Source organism: Panthera tigris, chromosome D4, assembly GCF_018350195.1.
Source record: "Panthera tigris isolate Pti1 chromosome D4, P.tigris_Pti1_mat1.1, whole genome shotgun sequence".
NCBI classification, from domain to species: Eukaryota; Metazoa; Chordata; class Mammalia; order Carnivora; family Felidae; genus Panthera; species Panthera tigris.
In genome coordinates, this window is record NC_056672.1 from 42,997,935 (window position 1) to 43,020,874 (window position 22,940).

The 22,940-nt window shown below is 38.0% G+C and overlaps 1 protein-coding gene across 1 annotated transcript in view; it reads left to right on the forward strand.

Annotated features, from left to right (window-relative positions):
- The window catches only part of ADAMTSL1 (ADAMTS like 1), a 376,924-nt gene that overhangs the window by 45,007 nt on the left and 308,977 nt on the right, over positions 1–22,940 (forward strand). Inside the window, exon 3 of the mRNA XM_007098528.3 lies at positions 9,508–9,553. Within this exon, the coding sequence (XP_007098590.2) occupies positions 9,508–9,553 (46 nt within the window). The remainder of the gene's footprint in view (positions 1–9,507; positions 9,554–22,940) is intronic.

Sequence of the window (22,940 nt, forward strand, 5' to 3'; positions counted from 1 at the left end):
AGTGATTTTTCTGGTTGTAATTTAGAACATACCAAACACTCATAATAGCAAATAAACCGATTTGACACTCACAAGACAAACTCCCAAATTCAGTCTATAATATCCTCATGTGGGTCTACATTTTAATTAACAGCTCTGTAGCTGCTTAGCCGCTGCTAGAGAATCTGTAACAGAGAAGACTTCCTTAGTTCCCTATGGTAGAGAGAAGATCAAACAACCAGAGGGCATGTCTTCTCAGAATGTTTTCCCCAAACCTACATCATTTCCATTCACAGTGAATTTGTTCTCTACATGAAGTTTTAGTAACCCTCTCTGTATACATAAACCAGGGTCTCCAAGCTGGCACAGCATTCAGAATGTTTTTATAATGAGAGATTAGTATAGAGAAGAAGTGTTGAATTATAAAACTAAGGTTACAAAAATATGTTACCTATGCCAAAGAAACACTTTTAAGCCAAGGCGTCGATTTATGGCACTGTTTTAAAATTTGGGCCTCCGCTACCCCCTAGTCTGTTTAAAATTGCTTTGAAAATTCAGGTTTTAGGCCAACTGTTCTTTTGGCTCCTTTGGCCGCATTAGAGCCTCTGGCAGATTGAGAAGAACTAGTGTGACACCAGGGCTTTGTCTGTTCCCAGCCAGCTCACCTACTGATGGATGATGCTTGGCAGCATGCCTCCTTATTGTTTGTTGTATTATTACGACAGAAAGCATTTTCAAAAGCTACATTTATCAAGTTGTCATAATAGTTTGGCTTGTATATCTATCTACTCAGAAAAAAAAATAAATCTCTCTCTTAGCACTAATCTGTTGGAGCCACATGATGCATCATGTGCAGAAGAGGCAGTGCAAAACGAAAAGGCCATTCTACATGAGATTCAGGGACCTTTCAACTAAATGATTAAAGGCAGAGGTATTTTTTTATGTATGCATTTGAAAGTCCCAGAGCACCAAAGACCTGTCCCCGCCTTGTTTCAAGGGTACTTTTCCATGGGTGGTTGTGTTTGTTGCAGATGACTTATTCCTAGAATTTTGGAGGGAAAACACTGAAATTTGCCACAAAGAAGGTCAAAGACACTCTTAATGTTTAAGATGGATTTTTCATTGGCAGGTATCACCAGATTAAACATCACTTGTTGTGGAGAACCTTATAAGCAAGATAGGTGGTTGTCTGGGAGCTCAAGACTGTTTGAAGCTGGGATTCAGAATCTTTATCCAGAGAAAACATATACTCAGAAAATGTTTGTTTAAAATACTTCAAACCTAACAATGTTAATAAAGCATTCACTAGGTATGCATACTAGAACATCTTCAATTATTCCAAAATATAGTATATAATGAATATACAATATAAACATGGTTATCTGTAGATATGTTTTTATTGAGATATATCGACATAGAACATCATACAAATTAAAGGTATACAATATATTGATTTGTTGTTTTTTCCTCATTTTCCCCACCCCTTCCCTTTGTTAATCATTAGCTCATTCTCTATATTTATAGGTCTGATTCTACTTTTTGTTTGTTCATTCCATTGTTTAGCTTTTTAGATTCCACATATAAGTGAAATCATATGGTATTTGCCCTTCTCAGTCTGACTTATTTTTCATAACATAATACCTTCTAGGTCCATCCACGTTCCAGATGGCAAGATCTCATCCTTTGTTATGACTGTGTAATATTCTATCGTGTGTGTGTGTGTGTGTGTGTGTGTGTGTGTGTGTATCACATCTTCTTTATCCATTCACCTATCATTGGACACTTAGGCTGCTTCTGTATCTTGGTTATTATCAATAATGCTGCAATAAACATAGGGAGACGTGTCTTTTTGATATAGTGTTTTCATTTTCTTTGGGTAAATACCTAGTAGTGGAATTACTGGATCATTTAGTAGTTCTATTTTTTAGTATTTTGAGGAAACTTCCTACTGTTTTTTACAGTGGCTGTACCAATTTACATTTCCCACTAACAGTGTACAAGCGTCCTTTTTTCTCCACATTCTCACCAATACTTGTTATTTTTTGTCTTTTTTATTTTAGTTATTATGATGGTTGTGAGGTGATATCTCACCGTGGTTTTGATTTGCATTTCCCTGAAAATCTTTTCATGTGGGGCGCCTGGGTGGCTCAGTCGGTTAAGCGGCCGACTTCAGCTCAGGTCACGATCTCGCGGTCCATGAGTTCGAGCCCCGCGTCGGGCTCTGGGCTGATGGCTCAGAGCCTGGAGCCTACTTCCGATTCTGTGTCTCCCTCTCTCTCTGCCCCTCCCCCATTCATGCTCTGTCTCTCTCTGTCTCAAAAATAAATAAAACGTTAAAAAATTTAAAAAAAAAAAGAGAAAATCTTTTCATGTATCTCTTCTGTTGGCCATTTATATGTCTTCTTTGGAAAATGTCTATTCAGGTCCTCTGCCCATGTTTTACTCAGATTTTTGGGGGGTTTTCTTTCTTTCTTTCTTTCTTTGTTTTTTTTTTTTTTTTTTTTTTTTTTTGCTTTCTTGCTTTCTTGCTTTTGGTGTTTAGTTGTATAAATTCATCATATATTTTTGATATTAACTCTTTATCAGATATATCATAAAAATTTTAAGGAATAAAACAAATTGATTGATTTGATGCATCTATACATTGCAATATGATACCACTTTCTGTTAGTTTACACCTCTAACATGTGCCCTAGTTATCATTTCTTTTCTGTGGTGGGAACAATTAAAATCTCTCTTAGAAACTTTGAAGTTTACGATACAGTGTTTTTGTCTATAATTGCTATACTGTGTATTAGATTTCCAGGACTTATTTATCGACTAATTACAAGTTTGTACACTTAAATAACATCTCCCCAATTCCTCCACCTCCAAGTCTCTGATAACTACCATTCTACTTTGTTTTTATGTAGATATTTTTTAAAGTTTATTTATTTATTTTGAGAGAGAGAGAGAGAGAGAGAGATGGGAGAGGGGGCAGAGAGAGAGGGAAAGAGAGAATCCCAAACAAGCTCCATGCTGTCAATGCAAAGCCCAATGAGGGGTCTCAAAATCACAAACCGTGAGATCATGACCTGAGCTGAAATCAAGAGTCCGACACTTAACCGACTGAGCCACCAGGCACCCCTGTAGATATTTTTTGAAGAAGGTGCTGAACTGACTCCTCTTGCTGGGACCAAGCACCTACAAATAAAGTTTCCACATCAACAAGGCTCATTTTTATTGTCATGAAAAACACTCTAAATAAGAATTAAATAATAATTATATAAACATGGAATAAAATGCATAGAATTATAGAATTGCTTTTTTTTTTACTGCTTATTTATTTTTGAGACAGAGAGAGAGAGAGCATGAACAGGGGAGGGTCAGAGAAAGAGGGAGACACAGAATCTGAAACAGGCTCCAGGTTCTGAGCTGTCAGCACAGAACCCGACGCAAGGCTCGAACCCATGGACCGTGAGATCATGACCTGAGCCAAAGTCAGACGCTTAACCGACTGAGCCACCCAGGCACCCCTAGAATTGCTTTTTTAAGCAAAAGAGTGTAACAGAGCTAAAGGAAGAACAACGTGGAACTTAGGAAGCCCACTATGGTGGCCAGTCCTCTAATTTTCTCCCCCATGCCAGGCAAGATCCCCACCAACCACCGATGATGCACAGACTCCAGTTCTAGATCGTAGGTTTTTAGCATCCATTTTGACCCATGGATGAGGACAGTGAGCATCTGAGGACAGCAGGGTCCAGAGGTTCACGTAACTTCCTTTTTAATGGCAAGTTGATTGGTATCAAGTGTTATTTCCTGAAAGAACCTCTTACACTAATGTGTCTGTGGAAAATGAAAAGCAGCCCAACAGTGCATTTATACTTGGTCCTCTTAAGTGTTCTCAGAATTTGTTATTCCTCTTGAGGTCTTTGTAAAAAGTCCCTGAAATATAGAAGTGCTTTCACTGGCTTCTTGGGGACATCCTTCCACAAGATAGCTCCAGTGAATACTGAAATGCTCAAATTGAAGCAAGAGAGGAAAACCGTGCACCAATAGTACATGACGTTGTGTTTTCAGCTGTAAATCTGCTTGTCTTGTCTAATCTATACTCACTTTAGGATCCAAAATCTAAAGGACCCAGAGTCTTTCTTTCAGCTTGAATTGTTGATATGGTTTATACCTGTTCTCTTGTGAAGAGCTCATGGTTTCCTTTTGAATAATTAAAAAAAAGAGAGAGACATGAGATGAATGCTCATATTTTAAAATTCTTTGCCCATGAGTCCGTATTTGAAAGACAAGAGGTATTCCAAGAAATACAGTAACCTGTTTTTACTGAACATCACTCTGCTTTTTCAAAATCAAAGGCAAAGCTTCCTGAGTGGTTGTCCTTAAGAACTATGGAGTCTTAAATACACAGTTACCACATTTTCCTAAAACTTGTTCACTGACACCAAGAATGAGTCTCGTTATGTCTCCAGAAGAATCTGTTTGCCTAGGGAGGAAAATGAGGAGAACCTTGAGGTAAAAATTGATGTTTTGCCCAATTTTTTAATTCTTAATGAGAGATAAGTTGAATATGCCTCCCTCTTTTAAGGACTTAAATTATGTAAGTGGGAGGGTGGGGAAGTGGGGAACCAACAAATTGCTAACGCCTGGAAAGAGAACTTTTAATTTTCCATGGTAATTCATTTCTTCTATGGTTGTTAAATTATGGCAATTGAAACTAAGATATTATCAGGGTTTTAAGAACTGGAAGAGTTTGGATGGCTTGTTATGTGTTAATGAGAAACCAAAAAAGTGTGCCTTAAGCTTACACTAATCTCATTATAAGTGAGTTAAAATCTGAATAATTCACAAATACTAGCTTGTGATTGAGGTGATTACCATTTTTTACAGAAGGAATTAAGTCAAAATTAATAAATGACTAGCTAGGAGTGAAGTGCTTAAATGAATAAATAAGGAATTGTGTGTACAAATTCAGTTTGGAATATATTTGAATATTTATATTTTGTTCCTTCATATTTGAACCAGTTCTGAGTCCTTAATTGGGACCGTCCTTAGCTCACTAAACACAGTCCTGAAAACATTCTATTGTTTGCAATGAGAAAATGCATTTACTTAAAAATCTCTGTTATCAGTGGCCTATAACTTGCTTTGGAACCCATTTTGGATTGAAATTTCTGTTTGTTTTCATTCCCAGGGGTGAATTTTATTTTGTTTAAATGTGAAAGAAACCATTTGGCTGTTTTATACCAATGAACTGTTAAGAAAGGAAGAAAATATTCTTTACTGCATGATGCTCAGATGAGGCTTTTGTGCCCAGATAAATGCTTCGGATGAAGAAATTCATACTTGGCACAAATTAAATCCTTATGGTGGAATAGTCACTTCATTAACTTAAATAAAATTTATATGCAGGTATAATAAGTTTGAACTTTTAAAAAGCATAAGTTTCTCTGCATTGAAGTTCTTTCATGTTACATTTTATAGAGGAGTGTGGTTTTCTTGGAGATGTTCCCGATATACGATGTGTGTCTAGGTATCCTTTACTTACTAGAAGTGAATTTACCAGAACTGAAGAGTAGCTCATAAATTGATATGGTAACAATAAGGTGCATTTAATCCCCAGACCAACACTATGCTTGGTTTCTCACATTTAATCTAGTATTAATATTTTACACATCTTAAGCATATCTTGTTCCTTTTTTTTTTTTTAATTGTCTTAGACAAATCTGAGTTCCAATCCCTGGCTCTTTCTTTCCTGTGGATATTTCATTAAGCCTCCTAATCTCTATTAGCCTCAATCTTCTCATCTATTAAATGGGAGTAATAAAACCTTTCAAAGTTGTTGGAAGCTTATTGATAATGTACACAGAATATGTAACCCTGGACCAAATACCTATAGAAGACACTCAGTATATCATGGAGGCTAGAATTACATTTGTTACCCACAATCTGATAATGACTTTCAATAATGAGGACATTTCCAAAATCCAGCATTACCACTTTAATGTCATATTTCAGTTGATTAAATGAAATAAGCTTTCAGTAAATAAGTAATACTGTTTAGTAAAGGGAAGGCTTAATCCAGGGAAACAAATTATGTGTAAATCAATACAAGGTGTTTGACAATTATAGGATATTCCTTGGAAATTGCAGCAAATGTTTCTGTGTTGTTTTTTTTTTTTTTGCTAAATAAGGATTTAAATCAATGTTTGATATTATGTGCTCACATCTATCTTTCAAGGATGCTTTTAAAATGTGTGTTCATAATTAAAAATATATGGGGAAAGGCTCATTTACGTTATTGAAGCAGGTATTTTTCTGCCTTTGTTTTGTTTTGGTTTGGTTTGGTTTTTAGAAAATGATATCTCTATAATAATCCTTTGGCATTTGAATAGAGCTTTTGTAAATTATCTCAGTTAGTGATCACAACTTTGTGCCCAACCATTCCAATATACATTTGACAGATGAGAAGGGTAAGACCCTGAGAAGGCAACAGGCTTATGCAAGGAGAAAAACAAGTTTACGACCTACATCCTCAAACTCCTAATTTAGTATTGTTTTCATTATTCCTTCAGGGAGATAAGGTTGGGAAAAGAAAATAAAAAGAGGTGAAAAACATAGAACTTTAAGGTCTTAATGATTAACACCAGAGTTCACTTTTTTAAAGCGAGAAGTCATCATTGTATCTTCTTGTTTTTAAAACATTCAGTGGCTCCTCTTTGTCTATTGCCAAGTTCAAAATTAGAAGGTATTTGTCTCATCTGTGATTCCCCACATAAATCCCAAGCTCCAGCAAAACAAAACCATATCTTTTTATACCTCTGTGCCTTTCCTGTGTTTCCCTTTATATATATATATCCTTAACCCTCTTTCAAGATCTATTATGTTTTTATTTCTGTTACACAATTAATTTACCAAATGTTTATATAATGTGCCAGGCACTGTTAGAAGTGCTCCACAAATATTAAGTCAGTTAATCCCCATGATAATTCCAGGAAATGAGTAATATTATCCCCTTTTACAGATGATAAAACTGAGATATTTAAACTGCAGAAGAGAGTCAAGATTCCAGAATGAGGATTCTGGTTTCAAAGTGGGTACTCTGAACCATTACACCATGTCACATATGTACTTAGAATTTCACAACTGAAAAACTTACCACATTCAACCGAGACCAAGGTCTAAATGGCATGCCACCAAAGGCTTCTGGGTTGTAGAATTCATTACCTTGTAAATGTACCATCAACTGGAACCTACTTATTATCTTTTTAGACTCAGAAATATGGTATTTTTCAGTAATCATAGCAAGAACAGATCCTTCTCTTGGAGGTGGACAATGACTTGGCCCATGAGATTAATATTTCAAACTAGAATGCTAGTTTATTTATTAACTTACAATGAAAAATAGAACTATCACATGGACCAAAACACCCACGTCAGCATGACAAGCACACTCTGCCTCTCAGCAGTCCTAAGAAACCAGATCACTCTTGGCAAGTTGCTTGGTCAACATGGCATCCTAAGGAGGGGTAGCCCTGGGATGAACAGAACATTCATTGGCATCAGCTAAGTTATCATGATGCATCAGTATTGTGATTGCAACAGCCTTGCCAATGGGACCTGGAGGACATGAAACTCATTGGTCTTTTGCCTGGGACACTGCTTGGCTGGGCACTGACAACCATATATCTCCGTGATTCTCTTCTTTTCTAGGATTATAATGCCTGGCCAACCCTTCCTTTCCTTTCCCACGTTCTATTGTTAATGTGTGTTAATATTCTCAATCTGGTCACAGTCAAGTCTTCAGGCCTGGGACCTTTCTAATTCTTTAAGACAGGCTTAGTGCAATTGTATTTTCAGATGCTATTTTCTTTTTGATGACATCTTCAAGACCTAACACAAATACTATCTAGCTTTTCCTACACTGAATTGTAACTACATGAGTGGTTTTATTAATACCAAAGACAAAGTTATAGCCATTCTTTTTTGTATTCCCAGAAGTAAACACATTGTGCAGCACATAACAGGAGCTCAGTGGTTGTTTCCTGAATAAACAAGTAAATGAGGAGGTAGAAAATCATCATGGTGAGGAGTGTAAGCTCTGAGACTGCATGGTCTGGTTTCAAATCTCAGCTCTACGACTTAACACTTGTGTGGTTTTGGCAAGTTACTCAACGTCCCTGAGCTTCCATTTTTCATCTTTAAAAAGAGTATAATTGTACCCTGCCTCCCAGGGTTCCTGAAAAGATTAAATTAATACATATACCAAACTTAGAAATGTGCCTGGAATTTCAAACTATTAGTTATTAGTATAATAATTCTCTTAGCATTTTGTATTGTATTTTTACTCGTTTTGTAAAAAGTATGACTTATGTTGCAAAGGGCAGAGTACCGCTTGTCCCTGTTTTAAGTGTCACCATTGAATATTTAATTAAAAATTGTTTTTGTCACAGAAATTCAGTAAAATGGAAACTCCCATGTATTGCTAATGGGAGTAAGGAATGGTACAACTTTTATGGAATGCAATTTAGCAATATTTATCAAAAGTCTTATAAAAGTTCATTCCCTTTACTCCAGTAATTCCCCTTCTAGAAATTTATCTGTCCTACAGCCACGGTCAGAAACTTGGATAAAACTTTTATATAGACATAGTTTATCACACCATCATTTATCAACCCCCTCATTGGAAATTACTTAAATGGCAAGTCATGAAAGAATGGTTATACAAATTACTTTATCTCATTTAACGGAATATTATGTAGCTCTCAAAACTGTATCTTTAAATTATTTCATAGTGTGGGAAAATGCTTCCCAAAAAGCTAAAGTGGGAAAAGAAAACCCAAACCACAAAATGGTATAGGTGACGTAATTTCTTCCACACTGAGAAGAAATCAGTAAGTCAAAATAACAGTGATTATCTTTAGATAAGGCAACTATGGGGGATTTCGTTTTTGTAAACTTTCTTTTCCAAAACCTCTCCAATGAGCGTGTATTTTAGAAGTAAAAATAATTCTTTAAGAACTATACGTTTTAATGTCCTTAGATGTGTAATTTTAAGACATGTTGAATATTTTCTCATTTTTACCATGTCCCAGATCTAAGTTTTTTCAGTGAAATATCTCTTCAGTCTAATACCAGAAATAATTAAGAAGACAGGATTCATTTTTCAGAAAATCTTGTATTAATATTTATTTGGTTAATAAGCACAAAGTATAAGTACTTATCTTGAAAAATTTTTGAAGGAAAATGAATGCTTAGTGTCAGCTCTCATGGAGAAATCTGTTTATATATACAACTTCTTGAGAACTGCTTTGTTTAGTATTGATAGTAATTTCTATAAGAACATTGTTATTCAGAAGAAAAGAAAGAGACTCGTACATTAGTATTAAGAGAAAATTGTTCTTGTGACAAAATAGTTTCAATTTTGAGCCTGTCACAGGTAGTAATGAGTTTTTTTCTTTTTTCTTTTTTTTCTCTTTTTTCTTCTTTTTTTTTCTTTTCTTTTCTTTTTTTTTTTTTCTGTGTGTGTGTGTGACCTAGGAGCTGTGAGGGAAGAAATATCCGATATAGAACATGCAGTAATGTGGTAAGTACTGAGGTTCTGTTTCTGCAGTTATGATCATGTATCATTTTAAGAACTGAATAATGCCAACCAGTTTTATGTATTATGAACAACCAATCAATTAGTATTTCAAAGAGTTATTTTTCTCACACTATACTGATGATGCAGCCTTTTAAAATACATACTTTTAATTCTCCTCGATATAAACTTTGAATCGTCTGGCCAGATTGTAACTAACTAGGCTGTTTCAAAACAGGGATTCTGTATTTCTTTTCTGCTTTCTGACGTTTCACATCTAAGTGTCTCGAGAACCAATAAGAGAAATGATAAAAGGGAAACCACTGGGGTCCTCATGAAATAAGTATTAGTTAAACGCAGATTTGACAGAGTCATTCATTCATTCATTCATTCATACAACAAAACTGCTCAATGCCATCCTTCTATGAAGTACTACACTAGTACAAGGAAAAATAACATGTGGTCACTGTCTTAAAACATCTGTGATAAAGGACAAGATGCAGAGAGAGAAGATAGTTGTGCACATAACCACACTCTAGCACAAAGCATGACAAATGCTGCAAGAAAGGGATAAAGTTCTTTGTGGGTTAAAAATGGAGAGACATTTGAAGGGTCTTCAAGGAAAAAGTGATTTGAGATAGGGCTTAGAGAACTAGAAGGGCTGTGACTGGTCCACATGAGTGTGAGGAGGTGATAGTCCAAGCAGAGGGGACACAATGGGCAACTTTGGATGCAGAAATGTTTAAGGTATGTTCTACATACGAATTTGGATAGGATTCGTATTATAATTCGTGGCTAGCATTATTGAAGAAAAGAATTGAAAGGTATTTTGAGGGACGCCTGGGTGGCTCAGTCGGTTGAGCGTCCACCTTCAGCTCAGGTCATGATCTCGTGGTCTGTGAGTTCGAGTCCTGCATCAGGCTCTGTGCTGACAGCTCAGAGCCCAGAGCCTGCTTCGGATTCTGTGTCTCCCCCTCTCTCTCTTCCCCTCCCCCACTCATTCTCTGTCTCTCTCTATCAAAAATAAATAAACATTAAAAATTTTTTTAAAAAAAGATATTTTGAGGTTACACCTTGAACAAATTTAAATGTTAGGGTTCCAAGCTTATATTAGTTCAGTGAATAACAGGGGATCACTAGAGGCTTTGGAGCAAGAGTATGATATTGTAGTTTCTTTCACTTCAGAGAGATTAATTCTGTAGTGATATGAGAGATGCTCTGGAACAGGAAATGGATGGGGAACAAGAAGCAATCAGAGCTTAAGCCAAAAATAAATAGATGCAAGAGAGATCAAAATTAAGGTCACTTTGTAAGACCTAACAAGCAATTTAAATTAGAATGATAAGTTGGAGTGAGAATAAAGGAAACACAGAGGTGTGTGTATATTTAGAGTTCTTAAACTGGCCTATCCTCTGTTAGAGTAGCTCTTTCCTTACTAGCTACATGACTGGCTTTCCTTATTCTAATCTCAGCTCAAATGCCACCTCCTCAGAGTATTTTCCTTGACCAACTTATCTGATATGCTTGTCCCACTGCCCAATCCCATCTCTCACAGCAGTCAATCTTGCTTCCTTTATAGCACTTTGACTTTCTTTGTAGCACTAATCTCTACCAAAATTTATCTTCTTTGATTACTTGTTTTTTTTTTTTTCTGTTTTCCCACTCTAGAATGTGGACTCCATGAGGATAGGAGCCTCATTCATCTTGTTCCCTCCTTTATCCCTAGTGCCTGGAACTATTGACTCACACATATGAAGCACATGATGGAAATTTGCTTAATATGTAATGGATACCCAGGCTTCTGAAAAAATGGTGGATACCATTATCAAAATTAGGAATGTTGGGAGAAGGCTTGGGAGAGGGAAATGACAAATTTGATTTAGGGACACTATTGAGTTTGACATGCAGGCTGAACTTGTAGGTGGTATATTCAACTGTGCAATGAGGATTTGATCTCAGGAAAGAGATCAAAGCACAAGCCATAGAAACAGAAATAAGATGCATAAAATTTGAAGATTTGGAAGCAGTTCCTTAGGTAGAATCATAAGAGGAGAGAAGCCTGAACTTTGGCGAATGTCTATATTCAGATAGAAAGAGAACTAGAGTGCCAGGTAAACCACAACAGGCACAGTGAGAGAAGTAGCAGAAGAAATAAAAATTCCTGAAGGTGTTCAGTAGGATAAATGTTGCCAACAGGTTGAAGACTTAAAAAACCCTGCTGAGGAACAGTTTCTATAGTGTACTAGGAACAAACAAAATCAAAATCACAGGGGGTAAAAAAAAGAGTATCAATGAGAAAATGGAGTTGATGGGTATAAGCTATTCTTATTAAGTGTTCACAGAGGTATCTCATCATTTATGGAGTCACATAAAGGTAGGTGGGTAGTTGGTTTGTTTTCAGTGAGTAAACCTTGAGAGATAAGTTGATCTAAAAGGAGAGATTGAGGGGCGCCTGGGTGGCTCAGTGGTTAAGCATCTGACTTCAGCTCAGGTCATGATCTCGTGGTTTGTGGGTTCGAGTCCCACGTTGGGCTCTGTGCTAACAGCTCAGAGCCTGGAGCCTGCTTCAGGTTCTGTGTCTCCTTCCCACTCATGCTCTTTCTCTCTCTCTCTCAAAAATAAATAGTCATTAAAAAAATAAGTAAATAATAAAAGGAGAGATTGATTGTATGAGAAGGTAAGGGGATACTTGATGCCCCAGGTCCCAAAGGAGACAGTGGGTGACAAGAAGAGGAATCTTGGTGAAGGCAAGGACATATGCTTCACTCTGAGAATATAGAAGCAAATTGAGAGAGGAAGTTTGAGGGTATAGAAAGATGTTGAAGAAGAGAAAAGGTGATACTGCTCCAGATGCACAGGCTCAAACTTCCCTTAGAGTTTTCTCCGACACCTGCTGACAGTGAAAAAGGTGAGTTGAACTTGAAGAAGTGAGCATGAAGGCCTACAACAGCCCCTAGGTAAATCAAGTGGAAGCCAGCAAAGCAAAATAAGGAATTGTTCGGGGGCAAGGAAGGGGCTCAGCTGAGGCCAAAAAGCTTGATGTGACAGAGAACAAGGTCAGAAGGATTTAGGACTTAGTCCAGTGGTATGGCGATGCATTGGGGCAGGAACAGAGAAAACTCACATTGGAGGTGACTCATGGCCAGAGTACTGATGAGATGGGTTGCGAGAGACCAAGATGAATGAAAAGTATATGTATTTTTAACACCCGACCAGGGAGAGTGCAGGGAACTAGAAGGCGTGATAATTGGGAGTAAGAGTAATTGTTAAGGGGAAAATTTTGCCTACTTCATTTCTCTTTCCACTGAGGACACTAGGTGCCACATAGTTCAACTGCTAATTGGTTAAAAGAATCAAATAGCTACAGTTGTTCAATTTTTAAAAATGGTATTGACAGAGTTTGTTTTATAAATGGTATAAAAAATGTTTAATGGAAATATGCTTTAGCTCATTGATTTTCTTTATCCCTTTTATTATCGTGATATCTTATACATCAGGGCTATTTTTTAAATACCATAATGTTATTTAAGAATCTCCATAATGTCCATTCTGTTGCTTTATGGCTTTTAAAATCGTGGAAAGGATCCAAACTCTCCTAAGTAGATGAATGCCTAAAGCATCATGAGCAGATGTCTGCCTACCCTGTCCTTCAAGCTCTTCAGAAACAGCCCACAATCTCCCTGCTATCATTATGAGCACTTTCATGGACAGATGTAGGCTAAGACTCTGACCTAATATTATTTAAAACCCATAGCGTTACCAAAGCCAACTCTTTATAGCTTGTAGAATCAAACTGACATTGAATTTCTATATGAGAATCTAAACTCTTCAAACCTTTGAAGCTTTTTTTTTTTTCTGACTTTTGGCCATGACAGAAGCAACATTGCCAAAAAAACAAACAAAAAGTCTCATAAGAATCTTTTCATAATCCCATCCCAATTCCTCAAACTAAGAAGTTCAGGGCAATTCAGTTAAATATTCCCCTTTTAAATACCTGTTTGGAATTTGGAATACCTGTCCCTTGTTCGGTAAGCCTCCAGGTCAACCCTTAATACCTGGCAGCTTCCTGGGGCTCTTCTGAACCACTTCTCCAAAGATTCACCCTCTTTTTCTATTTTTTGTAGGTGCTACATAGTTCTCTGGGTTCTTATTCTCCAAGGCTGAGGAGGAGAAAATGTCTCCTCAGTTTTCTTAGCTTTCTGCATTGTCTGAAAAATCAGTTCACATACTTTTCAGATGTTCTTGTTAATCACTCTGTAGACAGGGTGTATCAATAAAGAAAGTACCCATGATGTTCGCCTAGTTCTTTTAGTCACACGACCTTCTGTTACTATTTGTAGCTGGTTCAAGCAAACTATTTTCATTTCTAAGGATGTAGTGCATCCAACCTTTCCCATTTCACAGTCCACGGGGGCAAGGCCCTCTCTCTCTCTCTGGAATAAAAGACGAAGGATACTATTGGGGAAAACAATAGGTGTGAACCCAAGTGGGTCATTTAGGTTTCACATCTTCCCAGGGGGGGGCCCTAATTTGCTGACTCAAATTAGCCCTCACATCTGAGCCCCTTGATCTTAACTAGGCATTTTAAATGGACTTTCAAAGTTAGACTAATACCGTGTTACTTATAAACTGTTTCTTTGTCACCATCCTTAATCTTAACAAGAGTTGAAATTTAGGAGACAGTGACTACAATTAGCAATATAATAGGCCAAGGTGCCTGTGGTAGCTGGTGGTGCCCTTAAGTTCTTTTCTTTCTTTTTCTTTTTTTTTAAATTCAAGTTACTTAACATATGGTGTAGTATTGGTTTCAGGAATAAAATTTAGTGATTCATCATTTAGATAGAACACCCAGTGCTCATCCCAACAAGTGCCCTCCTTAATGCCCATCACCCATGTAGATTGTCTATCCCCCACCCACCTCCCCTCCAGAAATCCTATTTGTTCTCTGTATTTAAGAGTCTCTTATGGTTTGCCTCCCTCTCTGTTTTTATCTTATTTTTCTCACACTTGACTGTTGTTTAAAAAACAAAAGTCCCTAAGACTAAAGTCAGGAGGCCACATTTCCATATCTCTTCTAGAACCCTCCCAGAGATGAGTGGGCAGAGATTTCTGTGCTAAGAGGTCACAGAAGGGCCATGTCTGATTTTCTCAACAGTGTGCACCCAGTGCCTAGCATGAAGTGTCCAACAACATGCTTCTGAAACCGTGTGCCAGGGAACACGGCAAACTGACAGGGCTGCCATGGGATTTTTCAAACATTCAAGGGCACCCTAGCAATACTTGATACCTGCTGGGCCCTATGCAAACTAGTAGATCATGCTGTCTTCCTTTCTATGACATCTTGTCTTTGCAAAGTTGGAGACTAAGCCCCAAACCCAGTCCTCCTGAAGCTTTGATAAAAAAGCAAGTACCGAGAGAAAATCAATGTGGGACAGGAGATGAGGGTGGCATTGTCCAATCAGATTTCATACTTTAAGAAATTTTCCAATATTTAACGAGTGCACACTTACCATTAGTAAGTAAACCTGGTTGTTTATGAATAAAATAAAATCTAATTTTTCTTTCAAGTATGTGTATTGTTCTTTTCAAATAGCTGTTGTGAGGGTGCAAATACCTATTGAGTTGTTTGGACCTAACTACTTAATCAATGGAAGTGTTAGTTATTCCTTTCGGCCTAGGGGTGCCATAAAAAAAGTTTTGAGAGATTAAAGGGGCTATGGGCAGATGAAGTTTAGCAACCTCTATCACGTGGTGGACATTCAACACTTAATGATGAATGAATGAATGACATCCTAAGTAAGGTGACATTTGAGCAGAACCTTTCAAGATGATAGGAATTTTTCCAGACTATAGTAAGAGACAGGGTTAGAAAAAATGGGAATGGAATTTATTCAGCAATTTCTGCTGTGACCTGCTGTGTGCCAGGCACTTTTTCTAGGCACTGGGGTATCATAGCTACAGAGAAAGATAAGCCCCTGTTCTCATGAAGCTTATTCTCTAGTGAGAGAAAGCAGATGATAAACAAATAAAGAAAGAGAAGTGTGAGAGTTTCAATTAGTGAATGATTCTGAAGGAAATAAAGCAGGATAATGGCATAAAGAATGACGTCGGGGAAGTCGCTACATATGGGGTGATCAAGAAATTCTCTCTGAGGTGACATGGGGGCCTTAGTCGTATGTGTGAAGGGAGAGGCATGAACTAGCCCAGCTTCTCTGAGGCCCTGGTAGGTCATTTTATGAAGTATGGTATGCGGTATGGTGCAGGGAAGGAGGTACTTATCTGTTCTGAGGAGTCTGAACTTACTCCTAAATGTTATTCTGTAAGGGGCACTCCTAGCCTCTCAGTAAGGGTGACAGGCATTGTTTGCAAAAGGACCAGAAGGCTGACAGACGGGTTGCTCTAATCACCCCCTTCTGTGCATTTCTCTTCTCCCAGACCCAGAGCCAGTCTCAGACTGAAGTATATGAAAGGCAGCGGAGGGTTTTCTTAACCTCAAGAACAAGTTTCTTAACTGAAAAAGAAGTTCTGAGGGAAAGAATGTTGGTTTCTTCTTAATAAATGTTCAGAATCCTCCCCCTGCTACAGGGGGCTTCCAGAGGGCATGCTGGGTATCGAGAGTGGCTCTCCCCAAGGCTGACTAGACTCTATAGCACTGGACCTAAGAAATGTGCTTCCTGCTGGATTCAATCCCGATTCCCTCCTTAATGACCCATCCAGCTGAAAAGCAGGAATTTTCCTTGTGCTGTATCTTCCTTGAGAGAGAGAGAGAGAGCACTCTCATCTTAAACTCTGATAACACATGTCTCTTCCAAGTAACTTTACTAGGATTTCATCCGTAAGTTAATGTAACAAAATGGGGGCCAGCTTCTCCTATCCTTACCTGTTAGCCTTGTAATGACAGTCTCTGAGAGGCCATCAGGATGTGTGGCTAGGAGGAGGGATTTAAAGGACACACTTCATTTTTCAATTCCATGGACACAAAGGACTCAAAATAGTAACATAGAGCAGAAAGAACATAGGCTTCTCAGAGTCCTGGCACTGCAGCTTAGTAGTTAGGTGCTTTTGAACAAAGTTCGGTAATCGCTGTTTTCTTACCTGTTAAAATACCCTTCTTATATATATCCAAAGAATGTTTGTTAATGCAATGTTTATGGTAGTTTAAAATTGGAAACAAATGGAGGGGGGCTGGTTAAATAAACTGTGATGTGTCCACACCACAGAGCACTAAACAGTTATGTAAAAGAGTAAGTCGGATCTGTAAGCACAAACCTGTGAAGTTTTTCCAAGACATTTTGAGTGTGAAAGAAACAAGTGTAGAGTAGTATCTTTAATATGATCTCAGTCAATTTTTAAAAACCCCCAAACTGAGAGCGCCTGGGTGGCTCAATCAGTTCGGTGTCCGACTTTGGCTCAGGTCATGATCTCAAGCCCCACATCAGGATGTCTGCTCTCTCAGCACAGAGCCTGCTTTGGATCCTCTGTCTCCCTCTCTCTCTGCACCTTCTCCACTTGTGCTCTCAATGTCTTTCAAAAATAAATAAACATTTTAAAACAAATAAGTAAAGGATTGTAATCAACAATTGTTTCTTAAAAAATAAATAAAAAATAAAAATAAAATAAAATAATTAAAAAAAACAGACTGAGGTATGTCTGGGGTGTGGTATATCGCTGATCACAATTATTATGTAATGTAGAGAGAGATTTTGAGTAACTTAAGAAGGGCTTTCCTTTTTTTATTCTGTATACTTCTGTAGTAAGATGTGTTACAGGATGTATATTCTTCTATAACTGGCATCAATTTAAAAATATAAAAAAGAAAATGAGGTTGGGGTAAAATATTTCGAAAATCATTGAATATATATTTTATTGTCGAAACACTGAAAAAAATACCTCACAGAGTTTTTCTGAGGATTACATGGGGAAATATCTAAAAAGCAGTCAGCATGGTGCCCAACTCAGTAATGTTGGCTCTGCCCTGCTTTAGTTCCTTTCCTCAACTCCCCCTTTCTGTGGCGAAGTACTCTTTCCAGGAGAATACACTATTTATAAAAGTAAAAATTAGATCACTTTAAATTCCTGAAGTTTGGCCTTACTGTGTGACACCATAAGGAACTTTTCTTGATTATTTTTCCAAGTAAACAGATTCCAGGTATTCTAGAACAAGAATCTTAGCCCTCATCTCTGGCAGAACTGCAGATTTACAATTCTTCTTCCTTTGGATGACATATAGGAAAACAGACTTTCTATGTAATGCCCGTAGGCTGGACAGTTAGGTCTCTGGCAGCAGTGAAGCTTGGCTGTTCTTTGAACAAACAAATGTTTAGTTGGAATTGCTATATGTTCTCAGGAACATAACCCGGGGGACCAATCAATATCCCCCCTAACGAGTCTAACTTACCGCAAAGATAGAATGAATGTAGAATGGCGACTTAACTACTTGTAGGGCTGTGTGTGTGTGTGTGTGTCCCTTTCAACATTGAGAAACACTGTTGCTGGAACAAAAGGATGTTCATTAGGGATCACATTTCCAGGAGCATCTTGATTTTCTTGACTCGGACCACAGTCCTTTCTATTTATGCAGAAATTAGTAACAAAGGAAAATAATTTTTAGGGGGCAAGAAGTGATAAGTGACTTTTATTGTTTCTCTGAGGACAGAGTCCCTGTCCAAACTCTGTCAGCACCAATGCTGACTAAACTTTGACCATCCAGCAGATGAATTAATCTCTAAGTGCAAGTATACAGCATGTCATGTGGATAACTGGAGGTTGATTTTGGTTCAAAACACATCATTTCCCTTTCAATAGTTAAACACTGAGCATTTAGGATAAATGGCTGAAAATATCTGCAGCAATTACTCCGGGAAAAAAACCCTCATATTTTATGACTAACTGTTTTATCATTTGTGGCATAAAGAAATAAACATTTTTTTAATGATTCACAGATTCCTTCATTTGGTGGATCTGTCTGGTGGATATAGATCTCTCTGCAGTGCTTGCTGCCAGGCAGCTAGCCAATTTTTTTTTTTTTTTTTTTTTTTTTTTTGGATTTTTCCTCCCCAGTGGGTTGGGCCCTTCTGCTTTTCTTCTCCCTTAGGCCTTCTTTTGACTGCTGCACACATTTCTTTTCTTTTTAATGCTTTTTCTGACATGCCTGTATTGGACCCCTCTGAAGTCTCTCTACTTTTCCTTTCTCCTTAATGTGTCCTCATGATGTGTTTCTTATCCTCTGCCTCAACTTTTTCCTCTCTGGGAGGAGCGTCATATGAACACGACCCCAGGGAGAGAGACATGGGCTGGCCGGCTCTGCTGTTGCTCACTGGGTGGTTGGACAAGCTCTTCAGACTTCTCACAGCCTCAGTGTCTTCAATCATGACGTAGAGTCACCACGTTCACTTCGCAGTACTCCTTTACAAGGATCAGAATCAGTAATGTAGGTACATGGAAGATGCTCAATGAATTTTAGTTCCTTCTGCCACCTGATATGACAAAGATAAGTAAGTTATGGTCTTCCAAAAGAACTCCATTCCCCAGGTAAGGATGATTTTGCCCCTGTCCCTAACTCAACATAATATGAAGAACTCCAAACTGTTGAGTAAAATATAAAAGCTAATATATTGTTACAACTAATTTCTGCTTTTTGGCATCCTTCTGGTATATTTAAAAGCCATAGGTGATTTGCCCCCAAAGTTGGTCAGAGTTAGTTTATTCTAAGCCAGCATCATCCCATGGAGACTGTCAGAGGAAGCATTGACAATACTTGTAAGTGGCCTTTGAGTGATATGAGCTGGCCTCCCTAAAGTCACACGTTCTAGTTCACACATGTGATGCTTTCTGATAAGAAATAAGTGTGCCTCACACAACAGCTATGTTCTTTTCCTGTGAATTAATAGCTTAAGTGTCAAGCGACTGCTTTCTTACGGCTGTTAGCATGAACTTGGTCAACCCAGAATTTGTTTACTTCGTTATCATCATATCATTTGCCATATTGAAACTCTCTGAGGAAAAAGTTCAGCTAGACCTTTTGCAGGTGTGTGTTTTGTTACTAATGCTACAGTATTGGCTTGATAGAGTTTTGAAGGGAAGATAAACCCTTCATTGATTCGCCTGATAAAGGGTATTAAAGAGTTATCTATCATTTCCTAGAGTGTTGGGATTTATCAGACTAGAAAAGTGGTATGAGTCCCTCTCCCAGCTAGCTCTATGACCACGGGTAATGGTATATATGTGCTGCAATCTTTGTCAAAAATGACTAGTACACTGATCATATACCTCAAAGGGATCCTGACAAAGCAATAGATTTAGAGAAGATTTGAATTAAAAGAAACTAGTTTGTTTGGGGTATCTGCCAGGTGCCAGGCCTAGTGCTAGTGACTAATTCAGTTCTCACAATCACCTTGAGAAGTATTACCCTGATTTTACAAATAAAGAAATCTGGATATTGAAAGAGATAAAATACTTTATTTAGTGGTGCTGCTAGGTTTGTATGATGCCAAAACCCATGCCCATCTCAGCATGACTCAAGAGGGTGCATCAATGACCTAGACTAACTCATGTAGCAAATAACAAAACTAAGACACAAAGAGATTAAGGCATAAGGAATTTTACAACATATGCGATGTGGTTTAGGAAAAGAGATGTTCAAATAAGTTTACTGTAGCAATTTTAATTCTTCAAGGCTACAAGTATATGAACTGCTGAGAATTTTAAGTGTGCGAATCAAATACAGCAGAAAAGGCAAATCCAAGTATCCTTGCTGAAAACATCCCAAATTGCCTCTCCTTTGAGCTTCTCCTCCTGTCCAGAGAATATAAATTTCCTGAGTCAATACTTCTCAAACCTACTCTCTCAAGTCCTAGTTTCTGAATTACACAAAATGTATGCTGGCCTCTGGTGACCCAGATAGAAGCTTGAAGCAGAGATTTGACAGTGACTTTGAAAGAAATTACTACTGTAGTTCTTCCCTTGGCACAGTGCCTTGTGGAATGAAACGAAACAAGCCGCCATGCATAGGTTGCTAACATGCAAATGCTTGTCTGTGCTCAGCCGCTCTCCGTGAGACTAGAAACGATAAGCAGCATCAGATCTTCCAATTACCACCAAGATGTGTTGAAACTCAGGCAACAGAAATTCTTATGCTTTTTCCTCTGAGGGATCACTCACAGACCTTTGTGCTGAGCTTTCTGAGCTAAGGCCATTATTTAATTAGTTAATCCACTTTCATACAGTATTGCACTTTCAGGAATCTTTTCTTCATATGTTTTTCTTTGATTTTGAACATTCTCTTCCTTTTCAGAGGAAATTGTCAAATTTAAAGAGGGTGTCTTGAACGTTTGGCTATATTTTTTCTTTACAATCTTATGATGAGCAAAGCTATGCATGGCTCTTAGAGCATATTTAGTTTAGGCTTCAAATTCTGTTCAGAATCTTGAGTGGAATATGGTCATCACAGAAGGAAGGGTAAGGAGGCATTATGTGGTATTTTTGTGCCTTTGAATCTTCACCAAGCAAATGTGCTTCAGAGCTCATTCAACACCAATATCCTATAATGTACTGGTCTCCTCTTCCCAAGCAATATATTCATATGAAGACTCCTCCCCTTCCCAAACAGATTTTAAATGATATAGCACTACATTTCAAAAGGTGTAATTTATTACTTTTTAATGTTTCTTTTTCTTCCTTTAAAATACTGCTGGGAATTATTTACTTTGAATTGTTATAGATCCTAGAAGCAACTTGGACAAACCTCTCAATCCCTATAGGATGGGAGTTTGGAAAACAATTTTTAGACAACTGTCTGTGGGGCCACCTTGACCTCGTTGCTGGGTGATGAAGGCTGAGCAGTCAAGTTGCTATGACTATCACCCCTGTGGCATCCAGAACAGCTCTTCCTTTACCTGTTTTATTGATTAGCATCCTGCATAAGATTCTTTTGAGGGAAAAGAGTTCTGCAACAAAATAAGAGTATGAAAACCCCTGCTTTATAATATCCCTCCTAAGAGGTCTTCTAGTTTCTGTCTGATTATTTCTAGGGAAGAAAATTATCCATCTGACATAAATTTGTGTACAAGGCTAATTTCGAGGAGAGTGTCTCATAAACTGATGTATACTTTAATTCAACAGATAGTTATTGACTGTGCAAGGCATTGTGCTGGGAACAAATGACAACAAAAAGATTTGTATAAGACAGTACTCCCAAATGTTTTGAAATTGGAGGCAAGAAGAAAAGACAAAAATACAGATAGCTACAATCTCATGCAGAGTAAGAGAAGTTGTGAAGGAAAAGTGTAAGGAGATTGCTAAGAGAATTTCTGATCAATCTGTTCTTCCCTGTTTCCAAACAAGCAGCAATGTTGGGCAAATTATAAAATGTTGAAACCAATGACATAGCCAAGTTCAATAGCAAGATTAAAACATCCATGCACCAAAAATGGAGCATATATGCAAGATGGTGACCAGTGCTGATGGCCACAGGCTTTTGGGCTCCATAACTAGAAGTAAGCAAAGATTAGCCCCAGCTCAATTCCTGTGGGATAACCAGAGCTAAATTTACTTGTACAGGAGAAAGAGCACTTCTTCCAGGTAGAGAACTTCATGTCAGAAGCCTGGATGGGACTCTTTGTGTGGATGGAAGCTGATGTTTGGTTTGGTTTTAATGATGGTTTGCCTGGGATGAGCGCTTTATCTGAAGCATGAGTCTAGAGGGGCTGGTGGAGATCACGGACTGAACCTACTAAATGACACTTGGGCTCGGTGACTAGATTTGCAATTTCCTTGTTATGGATTCAAACCCAAAATTCCAGGGGCACTGGGGGGGGCACCGTCATTTAAGTGTCTGGCTCTTGATTTCGGCTCAGGTCATGATCTCATGGTTCATGAGTTTGAGCCCCACATTGGGCTCCATGCTGACAGCGCAGATTCTGCTTGGGATTCTCTCTCCCTCTTTCTCTGCCCCTCCCCTGCTCATGTGCTGTCTAAATAAATAAATAAATAAATAAAACTTAAAAAAATGTTTTTAAACACAAAAAACAAAATTCCAGCATAGCAATCTGATTCTGAACTGGGGGCTGGGTGAACCACATGGAGATAATCACAAAACTATTAGAGCAGATGAGGACAAAGAGACACAAAGGAAAAGCAAAATCTTTCCATTAAAAATAAGTCTATTTGGGGCCCCTGGGTGGCTCAGTCAGTTAAGTGTCCAACTTCAACTCAGGTCATGATCTTGTGGTTTGTGAGTTCGAGCCCCATGCCGGGCTCTGTGCTGACAGCTCAGAGCCTGGAGCCTGCTTCAGATTCTGTGTCTCCCTCTCTCTCTGTCCCTACCCTGCTCTTTCTTTCTCTCTCAAAAATAAATAAACATTTAAAAAATTAAAAACAAGTCTACAAATAATAA